We start from the raw sequence: 19,931 nt of genomic DNA on the forward strand, positions 1-19,931 counted from the left end.
TACGCTGCGCATTGTCAAGATATTGGGTTTCTCACTACACGAATGCTCGAAAATGTACGGCAAATATATTTCTTTCATATTCCAGGGATGGCGTACTAGGTGTTTATATAAAAGTTTCGTGAAATGTTCGCCATGACTTGCTCCTACTTAACTACAACGCCTCGGATTTTATGGTACTGGGTTGGTTTGGCTCAAGCTACGTTTACCCGGTAAGCGCTATGGCTACGTTCACTGTAAATTAGTTTAGTTTAGTTTAGTTTATTCAATGAGCAGACAAACCCTCGAGGCACTAACAAGTCTGGTCAGTAGCATATGAAATATGAAAACATCAGAATTAAGATCATTACAACAGATTCGCCAGTTTCAGTGAAGACAGGTATTCCTTAACAGAGCCACAACCAAAATACTCAACACCATTATTTTTTCCACCACCAGTAACTTTATCAAACAAAGTTTTCAGCCTCATTGCTAGGGTCGTCTTTCCAATCCGTGACCTCGCAGTGGTGTCGATGCGTGCCTCCCGGCGGAGGGCATACCTCGCGTTGGTCTCTTTAAACGGAATCAGCTCACACATGTACGACGGTACTGTGAAATTTTCCCGGTTTCGTATCTTATACAGCCACACAGCTTCCTTCTGGCGCCATCGATCGACTGCTGCGGTTATACCCAGCCGTTGGTACAGTTCCGGTGTTACCCGTTCCTGTTATCGGTGATGGTCCGTAAGGCTGCGTGTTGCCGTTTCATCAGCTGCTCCTGCTCTCCCAAGGACGCTGCCGACCATGCCATAGCACAGTAATCTATGTATGGCTGGACGAAGGCGTGGTGAAGGAAGTAACTCGCTGGGAATCGCTGAGACCGGATTTAACACGTTTAATCTTTTGGATGCCATAGTTGATGTTGCATCAAACCATTTAGCCGCCTCCGCCAACGCCTTGTTCAAGTTTTCGGCGGCCGCTGCTTTGGTTTTCCCGCGACAGTGGATTATAGTGTCATCCGCAAAGGTTTCGATCTCGCACTGAATAATCTGCAACAAATCGTTCAAGAATATTATGAACAGTATAGGGCCAAGCACGGTGCCTTGGGGAACGCCGGAAATGACTGGTAACCAGCTGGATGTCTGGATGTACAGACTGCACTTCAGCCGCGCCCCAGCCTTTAGCCCCAGCGCGTTAGACCAATTACTATCATACTGGTGGTTAGAGATCTGTACGTGTATGCAGACATACTACCATGTACCATATAACGCGAAAATTAACGAATTTTTGAAAATTTGCCTTCCAACCGCGTGCGGCATGGGCCACCGCATGCGTACGTGTCACTACGTTACTGCTGACTCTACAGTACTGCTGTCTGTACACGCCGGGCATTCCACCAGGTTCCTGCAGGAATAGAGATGGCAAAACTAAAATTAGTCGACTAATTAGTTGGTTAACTTCGGTTAACTCGACTAAAACTAAAAAAATTAGTTTAACCAACTTTGGTGACTAAAAAAATTAGTCAAGAGCTTTTTAGTAACTAAATTTTTTAACCGAGTAGATTTTAGCTACTAAAACTCAGCGGTTAACCACCGGTTAACGAAATTTATTCCCAGCGCAATGGCGGACCGCAAGAGACGGTGGTTTTTTCATAATTTTCAAGTACAAACTGCGCAACCAGATCGGCGCACTGCATAGTATGCGTGCAGTACTTCAATTTAATCGTAAATGTAGCGCATGGCGTATATCTTCTAATGCAGTTACAGTACCTGCATGGCTTTACATTTTTTTTTTTTTTCAATGGAAGAATGTTATTTTATTGTCACTATTTACAAATTACACGAGTACTTTTTGAAAAAAAGCTTAAATTATCACCATTAAATCAATCGACAGCGGCGGCCTAATCACAGAAGTTTTCAAATTGCCCCATCGGCGCTGTCCCCATGATCGATGCCGCATTTCGCTGTATTTCGATGCTGATCCGTTGGCGAAGATATGTGGCTCGTTTTCGCCGAGCCTGACGTATCTTCTGTCCGAAACGTTATTGTTCGGACAGCTTCCGGTCCGCGGTCCGATGTCTCAAAGCCCAGAGCACGGGAATGTAGTCCTGGCCGATATCGCGATATTTCGATCTTGCCCTGCTCGGCCTGTGCGCTGCTGCCAACGCGGATGTCGCGACGATGTGCGATATGGCCATTGTGTTGACGCACGTTGCGTCCCATGCCAACATCCGTCCTCTCCCACGGTGTCAAGGTACGTCTGCGCTTGCTGTCTGTAGGAAGACACTTGTGGCTCAGTTCGCTTCAAAGCCGGTCGATGCGAGGCTGCGCTTCACAATGGCGTTCAGGCATTACGCGTAGGGATTCGTCCGCGGCTTCTTGCAGCTTAAGCCGTAGCTACATCCGCCCACCGCCGCACAGCGGTGTGGGTAATGATCGTGCCCGTCAAACCAACGGCGATTCGTACAGCTGAGTCTGTAAGGAGGTTGCTGGGAGGCAGCCGGAAGCGCACCAACCATGCGCCATTTTCGTGCTAACGCCGTTCAGTCTTGCCTGTTCGAGATGTCGTTCCCAGCTGCCGTTCGTACCCATTCAACGGTCTTTTGACAATAGGGTTGTCCCATACCTTCGACCGGTCTGCGCGTCATTTTGTGGGAGTTCAGGGTTATTTCGCCATCTCCTGCAGCAGCATCACGACAGTGCAGCAGATCTGTGGTTGGAACTCGATAATTTCCGATGTTAATGGTTTTTCACCGACAAGCAGAGGCCAGAAAGGCCGGAAGGGCAAGCTTTTCGACGCCGGACCTGAGACCGCCTTCTTATTATCGGGAGAGATGCCTGCATCCATATGTCTTCAGTAATGCTGACATTGGTAACACGTAGTGCTTTGGCGAATGATATCGTCAAAATGTTTTAACAGGGCTTTCATTGGTAGCATCGGCTGGCGCAGTTTATAGATCAGCTTTACTGTGCCCATGCTGCATCTTTACCGCACAAAGCCTGGTGAGCCGGTATTAGATTCAGCTGCCCGTTATTCGGGCGATTATTCCCAGCACTGATGAGTGCGCCTGCAACTGCATTATCATGGATTGGCGCACCAAGGTAATGCAGATCCTTCAGCTGGGGACAAAGCAGGTTCGGGTACGCATGAAGAAATGCGTCGTACACGTTTGCGTTCTTTCAGGGAGCCTGATAACCATCAGTCACATTTTGCTATATTGAGCGTTAGCCCCGCACTCGTAGCGCCTCCAGTGAGCAGAGATCGTCAAAGACATTTTCAGGGTTCCGCCGAGCGCATCATCGTCAAGAAAACACTCTTTCAGCTTCGACTTCAGGCGTTTGTGAGGTCCAATAGTTGCAAGGCAGTACAGTAAGGCCGAGAGGGTCTCCTTTGGATGCCCGCCTGAGAAGATATATCACATGCCGTAACAATATTGATGGTTCACCGTGCACCACACAAACTTGTAGTACTCCGGCATGAACTCGGCAGATTTGGTATGTAGTTTCGGTCTGAAGGCGTTCTGACATCTAGTTTAAGAAAACCTGTGGCTTGTCCAGAACTGCAGCATTCGATAAAACTGCGTGGCATGGACAGCGGCTCCACATTCCCCTTTCGCGAAACCCAGCTGATTGGCTGCAACTCTTTATTCAAGTGTCGTAACCAGTCACCGCAAAACACACGCCGCAGGCTCAGTTCCCCACTGCAATGGGGCGTATCCCATTATCTTTCTTCTTGAATGCAAATAAGTTTGCACCATACAGCATCGGGGTAATGTCCTGCGTGCGCCCTTCACATTATGTTCGCAACGGCAGCCAGTGATTCACAATCCTTTTACCCAGTTCAAGGTAGACTGATCAGCTCAGATATTGCGGTCAATCCATCAGCCTGCTGCCGATCCATTGGGAAGGCACGACCGCTTCTGCACGCAGCAGTAATAACATCAAGGGCTATCGTTGCGGGTCCCGGAGGCGGGTGACGTATCGGAGGTTTGAAGGTGTTTTCCTTCAACTCAGCGAATGTCTCTGGCGTCGCGGCAAAACCGTTTCTTCGGTGGTTAGCTGCCGCACAGCACCGCTGACATTGCCGTCCTGAAGCTTGCGGCTGACTCGCTTGCGGAGCTGCACAGGAAGCGTCTGGTTTAGCTGCACGAGGAGCGCGGTCCGTCGAAGGACCTGTATTGATTCGGGAGGACCATGGTTTTGGATGTTTTGGCGGATAATATTGGGTATGACAGGCGTGGTCTTTGGTTTGGCGCTGCTTTTTGCCTTGCAATTGCGTAACCAAAGACGAGGAGATCAGTCCAAGCTTCAGTGAGTTATTGTCCGTAACTTTCTCCAGCGTCTGCAGTAACGCTTCGGCCACTATAATGCGGGTGCTCTTCGGGATGTGATCGGGAAGATGGACTGTTGCGTAGTCTCCGCCAGGCGGGACGGGAAGAGATTGGTACGGTGCGCTGCTGATTATTAGTCGAGGCGCTTGTGGGGCGGCTGAGAACGCAGCTGACGTTGTTCTGCTTTTATGCATTCTTTCGGTTGGGTCTCAAGGTGTTTCGACAATGCACTGAAAGGACTTTCAGGCACTTCGCATTGAAAGGGTTCTTCATTGTCCTCCCTTCAATAAAACGTTCGACGCAGAAAGAGATCTGACTTCAGGGAGATCAGGAAAGTGGTGTGGACTGCGGCTTGATAACTGCGGGACAATGCCACGACAGTCTCTGGAGAAGATCTCCAGACTAGGTCCTGCAGCCACTTCGGTACTGGATGAGGGAAATTTTTCATCCAGGGGCAAAAACGAACCCAGTTGGAACAATCCGACACAAAATCATGATCATTAAGTTATTTGTGTTATAAAGAAAAGTTGGTTAGAAAAGTCGTATAGTTGTCGAAAAGCTTTACATTGAAGTACTGTACTGTGTAATGGCCCTATGAAGTGTGTAATATGCATGTACTGGCAGTACTGACAGTTTTTCCAGTAATTATGTACATTATACAATTACGGATTTGTTTCTACTGTAGCTTATATTTTCAAAATAAAATTTTATTGTTCTCTGAAGGCCGAATAAATTTTGATTCTGTTTTTATTTGTTATACGGAACTAATGACACTATGGCGACAGGTGGGACCATTTCGCCGCGATAGTGACACCCACTGTATAGAATAAGGAAAACATTTTAACAGAAAATTTATCTTTAGTCTCGGTTAACTTTGGTTAACCGGTTAAAATTTTTAACTAAATTCAGGTTAACAACTAAAAAATTTAGTCGCCGACGTTTAGCCGACTAAAAGTTTTAACCAAGTCAATTTTAGCAACTTCAACTTTTAACCGAGTTTTAGTTTAGTTTAGTTTAGTTTTTTTTAGTTTTGCCATCTCTATGCAGGAAACGAATTATTTACGTCGAATTATTTTCGAAAATTAGTAGTTTTGATTACAGTAGTTACGAAAGCGCAGGGAAGGCCATACAGAGTCTGTACTCGTACTTCTGGTATCCGATTTTATTCACTGATTTATTTCAACAATTGCTTCCCATCGCTCACTTCGACCACAGTTAAAACGGTTATTAGCGATTCCTGTCATGTTTACAAGAACGGTATTACCGATTACGGCGTGTTTTTAGCACGGGGAACCCATGGAACGGCTCAGATTTGGCCATGGCGCTGAACCAATTTGATGTGTTCAGTGCCTGCAACCGTTGTCCCGTAGCGTTTACGGGAATGTTTCGCCGTGTTGACTACCTGACTTCCGTTAGGCCCGAATTTGAAAGCGACTTTTATGATGTTCACCAGCTGCTGCATTATTTTACGGTTCCCGAGTATATGTCAGTTGTTCCCCAAGGAACTATCAAGGCCATGAAGTCTGGCCCACGCAAAACCACTCCACACGGGACTACTTTTGATATCAGTTTTGGGGATCGACGTATTCCCGACTATCTTACAAAATTTGGAAAAGACGGTGAACGATTGATCTATATGTGCACTGAGGTCAAGTTTAAGCGTGAGGACCTGGAGCTTTGCCTGACGCAACTGGCCGAACAGCTGCAAACGGTGTTCCAGTCGGGACGCTCATCCCCTCATGGTGTTCTGGGACTGGCATTGATGGGTGTGTACGGGCAGCTGTATTTTCAAACTGACGAGCACTCGAGTATGGAGGCCTTAACACCGTGGATGCATGTAACATACAGCCGCCTCTCTACGACCATGAGGACATGTCTCATAGGCCTCCACGCCCAGACCACCCTATCGCTCGAACCCGATGCTGATGCCTCGCCGTGATCAAAATTCTCACCCCCTCTCATTTCCGGTAAATTGTCATTATTAATATAATAACAAGTATTCTGCACGATTTTTTGCACTGTTATAAAAACTTACTGCTAAGCACCTGCGAATTCGTAGGAAAATCAGCGATCGGCAATTACAGTACTGTAATAGTTCTGGGTAAATTCAGAAATTGAGACTTATTTGTATTAGTAATTGATCAAAAATTAATGCAGTTAGCATGCTAACTATAAGATAAACATCTGGAAACGAATTCTTTAATTTGCAGACTGTTTTTGGCACTTTTTGCTAACCCTGGCACTGCCGTAAATTTCCGGAGGAGAAGGATGAAATGATTATTGATGGGATTTTTTGGAATGGAACTCTTCTCACATATTTTGTCTTCTTTTGCAAGTAAGTAATTAGCTGATTTAATTTTTTAATGGGATTTCTTTAGATTTAGCTTTCAAATTTGAGAAATATTTATGGAATTTTGTGAAGTGCTTTCCTACTTATTTGGAGATATTAAATAAGGATTTTCCTGCGACAAAATCAAACAGCGAATTTGTTAATTGTTACTTGTATTTGTTAATTGGTTGTAAAATTTAGCAATTGGGATTCTCGCGATCAGTAACGAAACATTTGCGGATTTTGTATAATTTTTCGGATTATTTTCAGATGTATGGGTTTTGGTTTTCTAGTAACAAATTCTAAACAGCCGAATTTTTTTGTGAATATTGTAATTTTATTATTTTGTTGGAAGTTATGCTGCTAGATCACAGCAGGGTTTGAAGTCCAAACTTACGAGGTGATGATGTTTTGCAGGCGGCTCAAGATACCCCTCGTCCGGACGACGATGAGGACTGTAAATCTGGCATTTATTAAACAACGTGGAAGGCGTTAACCATCCCCATTTCAATACTTACGGTTGCCGCTTACTTTTGAGGAACGCTTTTGTTTTTGATTCCTCCTGCGTTTGTTTTTCTTTTCTCGATTATTCTAATTTTGTACGAGTCGAAAGTAGTCAGCTCTTTACGAATGGTTCGACATTAGTCTCTTGCGCCTAAGTTATTATGGAAACCAAAATTTAATGCTCGGCTTTGATGCATTTTGCGAATCATGGTTCATGGAGACCAGAACCTTTTATTTCATTCAGTCGGGTTCAAGTTCATTAAAATGAAAAGAGAGCAGATAACGACTTGGAGAAGAGCAGCTAAACTGTCCCAGGCGATGTCTGCTGCCAGTATACTTCGTGATCAGGTCTGACATCTCTGCAAATGAATCAACAGAATCCGTCAAAATGCTATCTGATTTCATAAGTTCATTAAACAAAACCTGAACAGAAAAACAACCATTACCGTCCTTATCTTCGTCTCCGGTCTTTCTAGGCTAAAAAATCAACTTTCGAGTGTTCTTCTGTGGCTTAGACGGTCGTGAATCTACGTGCCCAGATCTATAAGACAATATTATTCTGTTAACTAAAACTAAACAATATTTCCCGCGGCAAGACAATTGCGCTTGTACCTGTTGCTAACGGGCTTCTCACCGGCTCCATCCAAACCCTTCGGAAGAGTGGGATTGACACCACCGGTAAATAATACTAGATACATTCTACAAAAACAAAATACAGGTTATGGAATAGTCAAACACTGCAAAGGCAAATTTGATTTGCGCAACAAGTATTTTTCTAACTTTTTGGCTCGAGCACTGTTCGGATAATCCACAACCAAACCTCCAGTAAAACCTGCTCGCATGGACTGTTGTGTTATTAATTCAACCTGTCCAATAAATTCATATTACCACGTCGTAATTTCCGAAAATCAAAACCAAGCATGCTATGAAAAATCTGGCATGTTACGGTTTACCTGGGCGCTATTTTCGGGATAGAACTGAAAAACTGCTTTTGATCCACGGCTCTACCAACAGGAAAAAAACGTATGTTTAAAATTAGCATGACTTTAAATCTATAAACAATGCAAAATCTTATCAAACATGCGTATAATGATGAGAAAAAGGCGAACAACCGCTTCGAAGGGATGTGCTCTTTTTTGTCGGCATTGCACAGCCACTGTAACGCCGAGATGCTGGAAATACAAATCCAGAAAATCACGTAAAAGCGTCAGTGATTCTCGTATGGCCATCCAACCGCACCTTATCGCCCCATCAAAACTTCCAGGGCGGAAAGGAAGACCTTCACCGAGATCACTAAGAAGTAGATCTCCGTCCACTTCTCGTTCTCCGGCAACATCTAGCGAAACAATGTGAGAAAAAGTAACACTAACGACAAATACAATGAGTGGACTTTAATCGGCAACTGCCAACAAAATGCCATCGCGATCACATAACAGCTGTCACCGGTATCTTACGAACGTTTTTTAAACTTTTTTACTTACCAGTTAGGCACTCACCTAACAAACTATCAATCGTGATTCCCTGCTACGCGAATACTGAATAAAATGTGTTTTCCAAAACAAAATCAAAGCTTTTATGGGAACGGTGTTAAATCGAAAACAGTATAAAAAAACCACAAGCCAAGAAAATACAAAAGACAAGTTGAACGCATACCCAGCATGCTGGAACTGATATCCATGCCAACCCAAAAATGGCCAGCATTCGTTATGGTCTCGCCGCTCAAGCCAGATCCACAACTAAATAATCAGAACACTTACTGTACTAGCACACCACCAGGGTTCATTTCCATATCGCCGGATACACTTCCTTACCTAAGAAATAACAATACATTACTCTAATATGTATTGTATAATTGTATTATGCCGAACAAGGTCGGAAGAAGCGAAACTCTCCAAAATTAAGTACCACCCGGAGAATTCAGCATTAAACATTAAGGCTTAATTTAATGGTTCTCAGAATTATGGTGAATTAATTTTATGCTGAACTAAATTATTAATTACTAAATATGTATACTTAATTAATTGTGCCTCGTTAACACACCCCAAATCCAGCAGATAACACGGATTGCCTTCCGGTAAGCTGAGCAATTCAAGGGCGCGTTCCGCCAGTTCCACCTGAATTCCCATAATACGCGAGCTAGAAATCAATGAAGAAATTTCAATGCACATGCCATTTTCGTTTCCCCCAGATGGCGAACTGCAAACCAAGCAACTTACTTGGAAGTATACTTTCTGGCTTCGTCGTCATTGTAAAACTGCAAAAAGCACACCAATATAAACTATGAGTTCGCCCAAACCATGAGCAACACGGTCGCAACTTGCGATAAAATGATCAGCTTGGCTGCTCGGAAAAAGACGCATGTGGACCCTTACGATTTCTGGCGGGGCGTGATACTCTGGCCGTCCGCGTCCAGCCATCTCGAAGGATAATTTCCGATTGCCAGCGGAAAACAGCGGCAACCTGTTCGCTGCTGGACTCTTCGTTCCTTTTGCGCACAAGGAATCAGCAGATACGGCGGATAATGCACTCAGTATGGAAAATCGACGGGAAATACATAGGAAAAGCCGAGCTGACACCGCGAACTCGCCGTAGTGGGAGAAACGAAAAATCCACAAAACGCAAACGACACTGGCTAGGTCTGTCCGCTGTTGACTGGCGGCATCACGCATTGGATAAGTTACTTTAAACTCATAAGCACTGTCAGGCTGCCGTACTTGAAAACTCTTTTATCAAACAGTATCAAAGTAGGTCGGTATTTGATTTTTAAAATAGATCGGGAATAATGCAATTTTCAGAATCACAAAATAATCTAGTTGTGACTACAAGTATTGAGCGAAGACCAGCTGTGTATCGCTGTCGCAACTTCCGGCTCCATTCAACCGTAATGCCATTGTGGTGGTCCTGTGGAAATGGAATCCATTGCAAGGTACAGTAAGTACGCTTGTGCGTACCTGCAGGCTGTGGAATTCGAATACAGTAGCTTTCGAATGCTTACAGAAAATTTTTGAATGCTTGTTTACCTTTCTGGTTAGTGGTTTCACGTTTGATTTCTTGCATTTGACTGCCTTTTTGAAGTTATTAAAATTGAATGTATTCCTATTAATATTTTATTTAGTACAGTTCCATATTTAAAAGTTAATAAACTCAGTATGGCACGATTATTCGACCAGTTTATGAACCGATAGCAAGACTTTGCAGTGGACAACACTCACAACAGTCACTGATCCGGTTGAGTGTTTTATTTTGTCCATGTGTCCATGTCATTTTAGTTTCTTTTTGACGATACACAGCAGTTACCGATAGAGTATTTGTGAAACAGTTCTTACTTTGCTCAGTAACTCCCGGGTTTGTTGGTTGCTAAAATTCGTAAATTCTTGAAATGGGAACAAATCGCACGGTCACATCTCCGCCGCGATCATATGCGGACATGGCAAAACAGCTGGACTGCTACGACACCCTGAAACATCTGTCCAACGAGGAACTGCGTCAGCTTGTGGACAACGAGGAACGTGTGCATTCCCTCGTGCTGGACTGTCCGGATTTGATATGAGTATCCGACCAAAAGCAGGAGATGATAGCGGAAAACCTGAGTATGGCGGAGTATAATCTCGCACGCGAAAGGGAATTGCAGGAGGCACGTGAACGCCTAATCGCATCTTGTTCTCGGTGATAAACAGCAGGAATACGAGCAAACCAAACGCCAACACGGTAAGTACCCAGCGGACAACTGTAAACAGTGAAGCACAGTAACCAGTGTAAACCAAGGCTGTTCTGAATAAAGTATTCAGATTCATGCGTAGATACTACTTCCTAGTATTTAAAGCTGCATTTTGCTAGTTTCGTGTACTGTTAGCGATCATAAACACTCGTTATTCTTTTAATGTAGATATTGAAATTTGCAGACGCTGTCGTGGGAGGTCCGTCAAGCCCTGATCTGCTTTTGGATAATTTGCGGATTCTGGCAGCGAATGCCGATAGTGATTCTGAAGTTAGTGTCCATACTCCATATCGTGTAGAGTAGAATTTGGATTGCACACTTTGCGTAATTTTGCATTTGCTGTATCGCACGTAATTATTCGTATGAACTGAAGTGTGGATTACTACGAGTATAACACTTATTTTATTTCAACGTGCCACAATACTCGTGCTGAATCGTACCGTTAGTGCATTTTGGTTCAAGTTTTCGACAAAATTGTTTTTGAAACTACTTCACCTTTTCCCACGACTCTCACGAGTAATTCTACTATTTTCTCAACAGAGAATAGCTCAAGAATTTGTGGATGGAGAGAAAACCATTGACGCATTTCTGTTGGAATACATCCCGAAACGAACGGAAGTCCATGTACGAACGATAAAAGTCGAAAAGTTTGACCGGTATCTCCGCGGTGGATCTGCAAGCAGTCAACAGACGTTTTATTAATGACAGTTATAAATTCAATTGATTCTGATGACTTCTTTTTGCGTTTTCTGTGTCGACATGTTGGTCACAAGTTTACAAACATGGCATAAGCAGTTCCATGATTTCTCCATTTTTGATGTGTTTTACTTTTCACAATCTTTTTTTATGCAATAGTTTCGATTTTTTTTGTTTTGAGTAGAAGTATCATTTATGACATGCATTATGCGGGCATCATGAGTTGATTATTATTTCGTCAAATTCCCCGGATAAAGGTCAGTATTATGAATTGCAAATTTGTACGGAGAGTCGGAGACATCGTCGTCGTGGTTGTTATGAAGTCAGCGTTGTCAGATATGACACAGAAGCAGATGGAAAATGGGGGCAAAATATGCCTTTATTGGTAACAATAAAGCAACAACACACAAAAACCAACAGAAAACCCAATGCGGGAAAAAGCTGGAAAAAGTGCCTGCAGTGCGCTAGCTGAGAATCGTGATAATGATTCCGCGTGCTGCGGGTATGCAACAGCTGATGTGTCGCGTTCTTACGTCCCGTAGAGCTCTCTTTCTGCTTCTCTGCTTCAATTTATAGCTTTCATGCCACTTCAACCGTTTTCCTGCTCTGGATGTGGCAAGGAGCTACGCGCATGGGGAAGCCACAAGAATGCCTGTCCAAAAACGCTGTCCTCGTCGCTGGAGCCCATTCCCCTCGCACCAGCCACGAGCAACAACTCCGCCGCGCCCGCGCCTACGCCTCCTGCGGCGGCAAAGACTTTCTGTCCAATAAAAAGAGCGTATCCTGCGCCGCATCCCACACGGAGCAAGACCCACTGCCAGGAATTCCTTCCAGAAAGTTCTTCAGCAGGTCGCCACCAATAACGACAACGATTCATGGTTGAAGTTACTGTCGTTCGCGCCCACGGCCCTTCGCCTACCAGTCAAAAGCAAGTCCCAGAAGTCGGAGTCCTTAGCATCGACGGTGAAGCAGAACATCGGGGTTTATGACAGCGGCACCGCAACTGCCTCAACATCCCCGCCGCCCGCCAGGAAAAAGCGTGCAGACCAGGACGATCTTGTGCGCAGGGTTGGACAGAAAATCGATGACGGCTCGATTTCGGGAGCGATGCGCGTCATCATGTCGACAGATGCCGTTCTCCAAACAACCCCACAGGTTTTGGCAGAATTGCGCGAAAAGCACCCCGTGAGCGCGCCGCCCGTGATAGTTCGTCTAGACCCGCCACCTCCTGCAGCCACCCGAATTACACGTGAAGAGGTCTTTGCAGCCATCCAAAGCTTTCCAAAAGGATCGGCCGCCGGACCCGACGGTTTAAGACCACAGCATCTTGCAGATATGGTGGGAGCCAAACTGGATGATCATTCAGCTCCATTATGTGACGCTCTGGCGGGAGTGCTGAATATCGCCATCGACGGTAGGGTTCCCGTTGATGTGCGCCCAGTGTTTTTTGGCGGAAAGCTCATCGCACTGAGGAAGAAGGATGGCGGTCTGCGCCCCATAGCGGTCGGGATGACACTACGCCGCTTGTCTGCCAAGATAATCTGTTCCCGTTTGAAGGACCGATCAGCAGCCATATTATCCCCGCAGCAGTTGGGGGTAAATGTTCGCGGTGGCGCAGAGGCAATTGTTCACGCTACCAGGATGTTCCTAGAGTCCGCTGGGGATACAACCAAGGTTGTTTTGAAGGTGGATTTTAAAAATGCTTTCAACACCTTGTCCCGTGAAGCCGTATTAGCTGCTGCGATGAAGCATTTCCCGGAGTACAGCGATTTTCTCTGTTGTGCATACGGCCACCATTCTACGCTGTACGCGGACGACCTATTGCTGTCTTCGGAATCTGGTGTTCAACAGGGAGACCCGCTCGGCCCTTTGCTGTTCAGCCTTGCACTGCACCCTTTGGTGGCTCTCCTAAACGCGGAACTCAATGCCTGGTTCTTAGACGACGGAACTCTGGGCGGAGCACCGGCGGCGGTTGCTAATAGTTTCCAACGACTTATTGAAGGCGCGCTTGCTATTGGTTTGCAAGTTAACGAGGCTAAATGCGAACTGCTGGTATTTGGTGGATCATCTGAGTCGCAACGTGACGTTACAGCGGAATTTCTCGAGCGTTACCCACGACTACGCATCCTGACGGAATCTACCATGTCTCTGCTCGGTGCACCTGTGCTGGATGAAGCAATTGGGCCTATATTGAACGAGAAGGCTGGTACCTTGAAGTTAATGTGTGAACGACTTCAGCTGTTACCTAGCCATCAGGCGTTGTTTCTCCTAAAAAACTGTCTCGGCGCCCCGAAGATTATCTACATGTTGCGGTGCTGTAATGCATGGAAATATCCTGCATTACTATACCAGCTGGACGAAGCAATGCGCTCCTGCTTCCAGAATTTGTCGAATGTACGGACCAATCACAACGACTACCCGCCTTGGCGTCAAGCAACATTACCGGTTAGCAGAGGTGGAATCGGCATCCGCCGGTCGGAAGAATTATCCCTTCCAGCCTTCCTGGCTTCGATTCATTCCGTATCCGGTTTGCTTTCTGCACTGCTGCCTAACCGCACCGCTGTTGACGTTACTGGTGCCTCGGAGTCTTGGAAATTAAAAGCCCGCCAACCTGTACTCCCGGAAGCTGCATTTCAAACGTCTCAAAAGGCCTGGGACTTGCCATTATGCAACGTATCTCTTGCGGCTCTCCTGGAGGTGTTTCAAGGAGACGAAGTCAACACAGCGCGCCTGCTTGCCCAGTCTAGGCCAGAGGCCGGCATCTGGTTGAACGCTTTGCCGTCCGCTCACATCGGTAATCTACTGGGTGACGACGAACTGAAGATCAGCATCGGCCTCCGTCTCGGTGCCACGATCTGCGAACCCCACGACTGCGTCAAGTGCCACAAACCTGTTGGTGGTTACGGGCACCATGGGCTGTCATGTGCCTTTTCCGCCGGTCGACATCCGCGCCACGGCGGTTTAAACAGTATCTTCTGCCGAGCCTTAGTATCCGCCGGTGTGCCAGCGAAACTGGAACCGCGCGGCACTTCTCACACCAGTGAACGCCGCCCTGATGGCTGCACGACTTTTGCATGGAAACGCGGATTATGCCTCGCTTGGGACGTGACCTGTGTAGACACGGTTGCGCTTTCGCATGTCAAGGCCACTTCCATCACAGCTGGTGCGGCCGCCATCCAGGCAGAGTTAAGAAAATCAGGGCTATATTCCTATCTGGCCGGCCGCTACCTATTCGTTCCGATCGCTTTTGAAACACTGGGCCCGTGGGGACCGTCGGCGATTGCCATCATCAAAGAACTGGGAAAGAAACTGCAGCAGCACACCGGAGAAGCACGCTCGCACGAATTTCTGCGGCAGCGTTTGTCCATAGAAATTCAACGAGGAAATGCGGCGTCAGTGCTGGGCACGATGGAAGGACTGGATAAGCTGAACGAAATTTTTCTGTTATAGTTTAGCATGTTTCTTTATTTCTCTTCAAATTTGTGTATTGTCGCATTGATTTGACCAATAAAGACCAAACAGCTGATGCTGCAAAGCATGGAATCGCCCGTAGGCGCAGGGCTCCACCCCCAAGAGTGCAGGGAAATGCGCTGATTGGTCAGCGTAGACAAAGTATACGCTGAGTAAGCAGCGTAATAGCGCGGCACGAATGGAGTAGCCATGTGCGGGCGGGCGACAGAGCAAAGCCACGAGAGGTGTCTACCGCCTCGAGTGAGCGGTCTCTGACAGCGTCACCAGTTTACTTTCCAGTTCTCAATATAATACACTAATTATTTGCGAAACTCACTAAGTGGAAACGAAGTCATGGATATTTTCGGGAAATGTAGCGTTTTGACACTAAGCATCTAAGAAATCCTATCAACAGCATGAATAACCAAAAAATACCTACTTGGCCTACGGTGCAACATGGGGGATTCGGCCTATGCTGTAGCACGGGGGTTCGGCCTACTCACTTTTCTTAACAAGTTTATATTAATCAGCTACTGCTAACATAATTATAAAACCTCATCTATTACTTGTACCGTAACAAGCAAGTCGGCTGTCAGCATTACGTTTCGTATTAGTGAAAATAAGATCTCCCATCATAAACCGTCGACGGAGAGGCGATTACACCGATGGCCGCTGCGATGCCACGACTAGAGGAAAGGGTAAATATCAGACAAAATCAAGTGATGGAAAGCAAATTTGATGAAAAGCAAATTTAAATGGTGGAAGTGAGGCAAGCAATTTAAATTATGGAAGTACGGCAGGCAAATTTGAAAGTCAACATAATCGAAAACCGATAAAAATGTAGTTGGATAGTTGGAAGTGAAGATGGAAGCAATGTTATTAAACTTTCTTAACTACAAAAGACATACCAACAGTTTTTTTCCCTATTTTGCCTGGTTTCCAGTTAATGTGATTCATGAGCGATATATTTTTTGTTGCACAACCTAATCTCTTACCTATCGAAAAAAAAATAATTCTAACTGTCGAAGAAGAACGAACCAGACGAAAAATTATTTAGCTGGTGATGCTTTGGGGAAAAATTCAGTTGTTTTATTGCCACTTCTCTCCCTCTCAACCTTTTTACCTATAATTTCTAAAACTGAAAGCTTACTATGCCCTAGCTATTATCGTGATGACGAAACGTTTCTAGACTCTTACTCATTAAAATAATAATTTTATTTCTACAAGTCATCAAGTTTTTTGATTTTCCTCTTTCCTGCTATCCCGAACTTCGGATCCGTTTCCTCAATAAAAAGTTTGCACTTGACCTACTCCAGCGCATAGTAGCCATGATCAAATTTATTGCCGGTTGGTAAACCACAATTTTTTTTCCAAATTTTCTATATTTTTGCCATCTGGAGACTGAAAAGTTTCTTTTTTTGACAACTGTTCACTAACAGTTTTGATTCTTTTTTAAAACTAGTAGGGGCTGCCTTTTTTGTTTCTTGATTTACACTGCAAGAGCGAAGAATTCTAAACATAAAAGCGTTTTGTGCTTCTCGGGGAATAAAGGAGGAGAAGTTTAATAATAGTACAATGCTGCGAGAAGACCAGAAATTAGGCTGCCAGAAGCCGCCGACAGTCTTTGTGGCGCAATTCCCCAACTCGTATTGAGCAAAACCTAAATTACAATTTCCATTAATTAGTTAATGAATGACATTAGTTAAAATATGGGTGGAAAGGGTAAAGTAAGTTTGTGGGGGAAGATAAAAAATAGGGAAAAAAACTTTTGGTATCCCTTTGTACATATGCATTAAACCTACATAGGCCGAACACGTTAAATTCATAGGCCGAAACGTCCGGAGCACTTGAATAGGATCCGGATTGTCGCGCTTCATCCCGGATCTTGAACAATAGAACTTAAAACAATGGTAGGCCGATTCCCCCATAATACCCTCGCCCCCAGTGGGGATGTCTGCATTGATATCTGTCCTGTTTACAGTATCTTTTAATAATACTATAATTATGAATTATAATATTATTCATCTTTTTTTCTTATGTATCCCAAAAAAGCTTAGAGTACTTACAGAAAAGCGAAAAAAGAACAGACCTGTTTAAAATCCTTAATTTTTAATTATTATGTTTAGCCAGTTTAGGGAAAAAAAGTTTTTCTAAACAGACAACAGAAAAGCGACGGAAAGCGTTTTTATAATTAAAAAATACTGTAACTAACCGAGACTCAAGTTGCGGATAATCCAGATGAGCGAAAAACCCACGACCATTCTCCATGGGGACGGGAACGGTTGGTCTGTCCATCATGGTCTTCCTGTGAATAACGGGAGAATTCCGCGGGCAACACGCGCCTCTTCCGGCCCGGCGTGGACGCCAGATACCGGCGCAGCCAGATGAGCGCCATTTCCCCGTTGGGCATGCTGGCGTCAACATCGTCGCTCATGCGGTAGGGCGGCTGGCCGGCGCGCTGCAGGCCCCAGTAAAAACGCCGTCCCTGGAAGAAGAGGAAGGCCATCACCTTGGGGCCCTGCATTTTGGCCCGCTCGTAGTCGGCAATGCGCTCAATGGCCTGTGACGGTAGAAACCAGAACGATAGAATAAATATCGCAAATATCAATCCTACCTACCGACTATACTAACGACAGAAAATGAGGTGATTAATCTTAGTGTAGCCTGATTAAATCTACCAATCTGCGCGAAGCGTGAATCTAGCACTGCATTTGCCACCAAAAATTGAATTATGAACTCAAACAACACTGCGAAATTCAGAAAATAAACAGAACGTCGTGATAGTATTGCAACGGTGAGACATAAATGCGCGCTGGGCGCCTCCGCAACTTTAAACCAAAAGTAGAAGGCAAAATAAGAGAGAAAGTTCTAGGATGTACAGAAATGAATGAGTACAAATAATAAAGTATAAGTAGAATTCTGCAGAAGTACATATGTTAAATACGTACTATATCGAATATCGCTAAAGTACTACTACAAATATATTCGGTCACCTGCCACTCCGCCGCGGTACACTCCAGCGGCAGCCGTTCCTTCGGTCCGTCGTCGGCACTGCGGATCAGCAGCTGCACTGGCCCGGTCCCGTCCAGAGACACTTTGCGCACACAGGCAAAGGCGTCCAGGTATACGCCGGCCGCATCCGACACTCCGGCATGACAGTTATCCACGGAGTACACCTGCACTTCGTCGCGCAGCATACTGCGCATAACATCGCACCACGCGCCGTAGCGCTCCTCCAGATTCAGACTGTCAGCCAGCGCCAGCGCCCGTCGCGCTTTCGGCGTCAGCATGGACCTGTAGACAACAGCAGCATGCAGTTACCAACCGTTTAATTTTTTCAAAAAATAATTATTTATTGACAGTTAACTAACCAGGAAAATGCATCGAACTGTGCATTGGTAGACCAGCTTTTAATAAAGTAGCTTTTAATTTAGCAGGAATTAAGGGCTGAAAACGGAACGCAGCAGTTACAGCTGAAATGCAAAACATTTTAGCATAAATTTGATTTAAAAAGGAGATGAAATTATCAAATTCAAAGTTTAAATTATTTTACTGGTTGAAAATTTCCTTTGAACGATTCCATGCCCTGCACACGCAGCAACAATATGATACACAACAGTTAAATTTTACTTCCAGTTTCCAGTTTTTTTACACCGAAAATATTTGAATACGTACCAGCGAACAGCCAGCACTGGCTTCAATTATATCAGCACTTTATTTCATTTCAAGTTAAGGTTATGTCCTTTAATTTGAAAATGTCAACCATTTCAAGCGGAAGGAACCATTTTGTTAAGAAATTCATAATTCTACAAGAAGAACAAATTGACTTCGATTGTCAAACTGAAAGGCATGAGTCAACACGACCCATGAATTGTCACGTCCACCGTTAATACCATTTCCGTGTTTACAATGATGCACCGTGATACTTATCATCGAACCATTCCAAATTAAAGATTCCTACTCACCCGAATTCAGGCTCTCCCTCTCCAGTTAGAGCAGGCTCCCACTGCCAGCGCAGTGCCAATCCGGATACAGGAGCACTCGACGAGAATGGCGCCTTGCTGGGTTTCTGCTGGCTGACCCAGGGTGCTGTTGGCATTATCCGTAAAGAAGACAGTCTACACATTCTCCCTGTTGTCGTCACGAAGATTCTGGAAGAAAGCAAGAAAAGTTCTATGATAAATGGCAATAATGGCAGCAGTCGCTGGATTTTCCTGGGTTCTTAAGTGCTATTTCATTCTGCAGCCTCTGCGCAGTACGCTCTGATCGTTCTTTTCACCTCTGCCGCGCCGCACTCAACATCTTGGCCAGGGAAAACAGGACGTAGATGAATTAAGAACCTTATTGATTATTTCAGATCCCTGAAATATCGTAGAATTATAAGTAGAGCCGCAAGTAGAGTTATTACAGATTTATTTGCTTTATCAAATTTTATTCAGTAGCCATACTGAAATCTTACTGGATTTATAATTTATTATTAATTATATACAGCCCACTGAGCCCAGGCAGATCTCAGTACAGGCATAGTCTATAGTTACGCTGGTACAGGCAACCCACTGGGGGCGGGATTTGCCAAAGCGTAACGAGTCGGAAGGTCCGGAAAACACTGTAATTTCTAATTTCTCAGGGTTTTAGGCTTTTCAAAAAATTTCTTAATCGCCCATAAGTTATTTAAGAATTAAGAAGCCTTAGAAGCGAGCTGCGAATTTGAAGGAGGTTCTGAGAGATTGCTTACTCATCGCCCTACTGAAGGGGCTTCACTGTATTGTAACAATACAGCGAAGAGTGAAGACTGATGTTTTTGTATACACTGTTTTGTATCAATTATAATAAGTAATACAATACAGCCCCTAGAGAACGCGCGTCCGTCCAAAAGCATCGTCTCCTGGACGCCAAACCCACCCCGGTCTTCGCCTCGGACTACGCCGT

At 44.9% G+C, this 19,931-nt stretch overlaps 4 protein-coding genes across 11 annotated transcripts; 2 read left to right on the plus strand and 2 right to left on the minus strand.

Moving 5' to 3' along the window:
• The first annotated feature begins 65 nt into the window (after positions 1–65).
• On the plus strand, positions 66–7,415 carry LOC129594132 (uncharacterized). 2 transcript variants are annotated; one of them, XM_055490713.1, is made up of 4 exons: positions 66–209; positions 5,590–6,272; positions 6,516–6,640; positions 7,052–7,415. In XM_055490713.1, exons 1-2 carry the CDS (start codon positions 124–126, stop codon positions 6,242–6,244), a joined length of 741 nt encoding a protein of 246 aa, XP_055346688.1. In that variant the 5' UTR covers positions 66–123; the 3' UTR covers positions 6,245–6,272; positions 6,516–6,640; positions 7,052–7,415. The 2 variants fall into 2 exon arrangements, 1 of the variants encoding a protein (XP_055346688.1); XR_008691170.1 differs by lacking the exon at positions 66–209 and adding an exon at positions 4,908–5,090.
• LOC129594129 (probable 18S rRNA (guanine-N(7))-methyltransferase) lies at positions 7,356–10,587 on the minus strand. Of its 4 annotated transcripts, none has more exons than XM_055490707.1 (10): positions 9,511–9,990; positions 9,355–9,392; positions 9,179–9,274; positions 8,792–8,874; positions 8,251–8,474; positions 8,092–8,142; positions 7,919–8,004; positions 7,751–7,837; positions 7,585–7,679; positions 7,356–7,497 (listed from the first exon to the last, which is right to left on the minus strand). In XM_055490707.1, the coding sequence occupies exons 1-9, from the start codon at positions 9,805–9,807 to the stop codon at positions 7,616–7,618; spliced, it is 1,026 nt and encodes a 341-aa protein (XP_055346682.1). In that variant the 5' UTR covers positions 9,808–9,990; the 3' UTR covers positions 7,356–7,497; positions 7,585–7,615. The 4 variants fall into 4 exon arrangements, 1 of the variants encoding a protein (XP_055346682.1); XR_008691168.1 differs by lacking the exons at positions 7,356–7,497; positions 7,585–7,679 and adding an exon at positions 10,465–10,587 and having other exon boundaries at positions 7,777–7,837; positions 8,251–8,310; positions 8,378–8,474; positions 9,511–10,039; XR_008691166.1 differs by lacking the exons at positions 7,356–7,497; positions 7,585–7,679 and having other exon boundaries at positions 7,777–7,837; positions 8,092–8,310; positions 8,378–8,474.
• On the plus strand, positions 10,136–11,823 carry LOC129594149 (uncharacterized). The gene is made up of 2 exons (XM_055490734.1): positions 10,136–10,804; positions 11,246–11,823. Exons 1-2 carry the CDS (start codon positions 10,710–10,712, stop codon positions 11,556–11,558), a joined length of 408 nt encoding a protein of 135 aa, XP_055346709.1. The 5' UTR covers positions 10,136–10,709; the 3' UTR covers positions 11,559–11,823.
• LOC129594131 (uncharacterized) lies at positions 10,734–19,469 on the minus strand. Of its 4 annotated transcripts, XR_008691169.1 has the most exons (6): positions 19,282–19,469; positions 18,968–19,153; positions 17,996–18,296; positions 17,215–17,562; positions 16,805–16,886; positions 16,484–16,662 (listed from the first exon to the last, which is right to left on the minus strand). XR_008691169.1 is itself a non-coding variant. In XM_055490712.1 (5 exons), exons 1-4 carry the CDS (start codon positions 19,302–19,304, stop codon positions 17,221–17,223), a joined length of 852 nt encoding a protein of 283 aa, XP_055346687.1. In that variant the 5' UTR covers positions 19,305–19,469; the 3' UTR covers positions 10,734–10,865; positions 17,215–17,220. The 4 variants fall into 4 exon arrangements, 3 of the variants coding, with proteins under 3 accessions (XP_055346687.1, XP_055346685.1, XP_055346686.1); XM_055490712.1 differs by lacking the exons at positions 16,484–16,662; positions 16,805–16,886 and adding an exon at positions 10,734–10,865; XM_055490710.1 differs by lacking the exons at positions 16,484–16,662; positions 16,805–16,886 and adding an exon at positions 11,246–11,529.
• Positions 19,470–19,931: the final 462 nt, after the last annotated feature.

Source organism: Paramacrobiotus metropolitanus, unplaced genomic scaffold, assembly GCF_019649055.1.
Source record: "Paramacrobiotus metropolitanus isolate TYO unplaced genomic scaffold, Prichtersi_v1.0 Parri_scaffold0000066, whole genome shotgun sequence".
Lineage (NCBI taxonomy): Eukaryota > Metazoa > Tardigrada > Eutardigrada > Parachela > Macrobiotidae > Paramacrobiotus > Paramacrobiotus metropolitanus.

Excerpts from the sequence above, each read along its gene's own strand:
- LOC129594132 (XM_055490713.1), top strand. The coding sequence starts at position 124 with ATGTTCGCCATGACTTGCTCCTACTTAACTACAACGCCTCGGATTTTA. Across the intron at positions 210-5,589 it reads GCTCAAGCTACGTTTACCCG|CACGGGGAACCCATGGAACG; the intron begins GTAAGCGCTATG and ends GCGTGTTTTTAG.
- LOC129594129 (XM_055490707.1), bottom strand. The coding sequence starts at position 9,807 with ATGCGTGATGCCGCCAGTCAACAGCGGACAGACCTAGCCAGTGTCGTT. Across the intron at positions 9,275-9,354 it reads GCCAGAAAGTATACTTCCAA|CTCGCGTATTATGGGAATTC; the intron begins GTAAGTTGCTTG and ends ATTGATTTCTAG. Across the intron at positions 7,680-7,750 it reads GAGAAGCCCGTTAGCAACAG|ATCTGGGCACGTAGATTCAC; the intron begins GTACAAGCGCAA and ends ATTGTCTTATAG.
- LOC129594149 (XM_055490734.1), top strand. The coding sequence starts at position 10,710 with ATGATAGCGGAAAACCTGAGTATGGCGGAGTATAATCTCGCACGCGAA. Across the intron at positions 10,805-11,245 it reads CTAATCGCATCTTGTTCTCG|TATAACACTTATTTTATTTC; the intron begins GTGATAAACAGC and ends GATTACTACGAG.
- LOC129594131 (XM_055490712.1), bottom strand. The coding sequence starts at position 19,304 with ATGTTGAGTGCGGCGCGGCAGAG. Across the intron at positions 19,154-19,281 it reads TTGAGTGCGGCGCGGCAGAG|AATCTTCGTGACGACAACAG; the intron begins GTGAAAAGAACG and ends GCTTTCTTCCAG. Across the intron at positions 17,563-17,995 it reads GTACCGCGGCGGAGTGGCAG|GCCATTGAGCGCATTGCCGA; the intron begins GTGACCGAATAT and ends CTACCGTCACAG.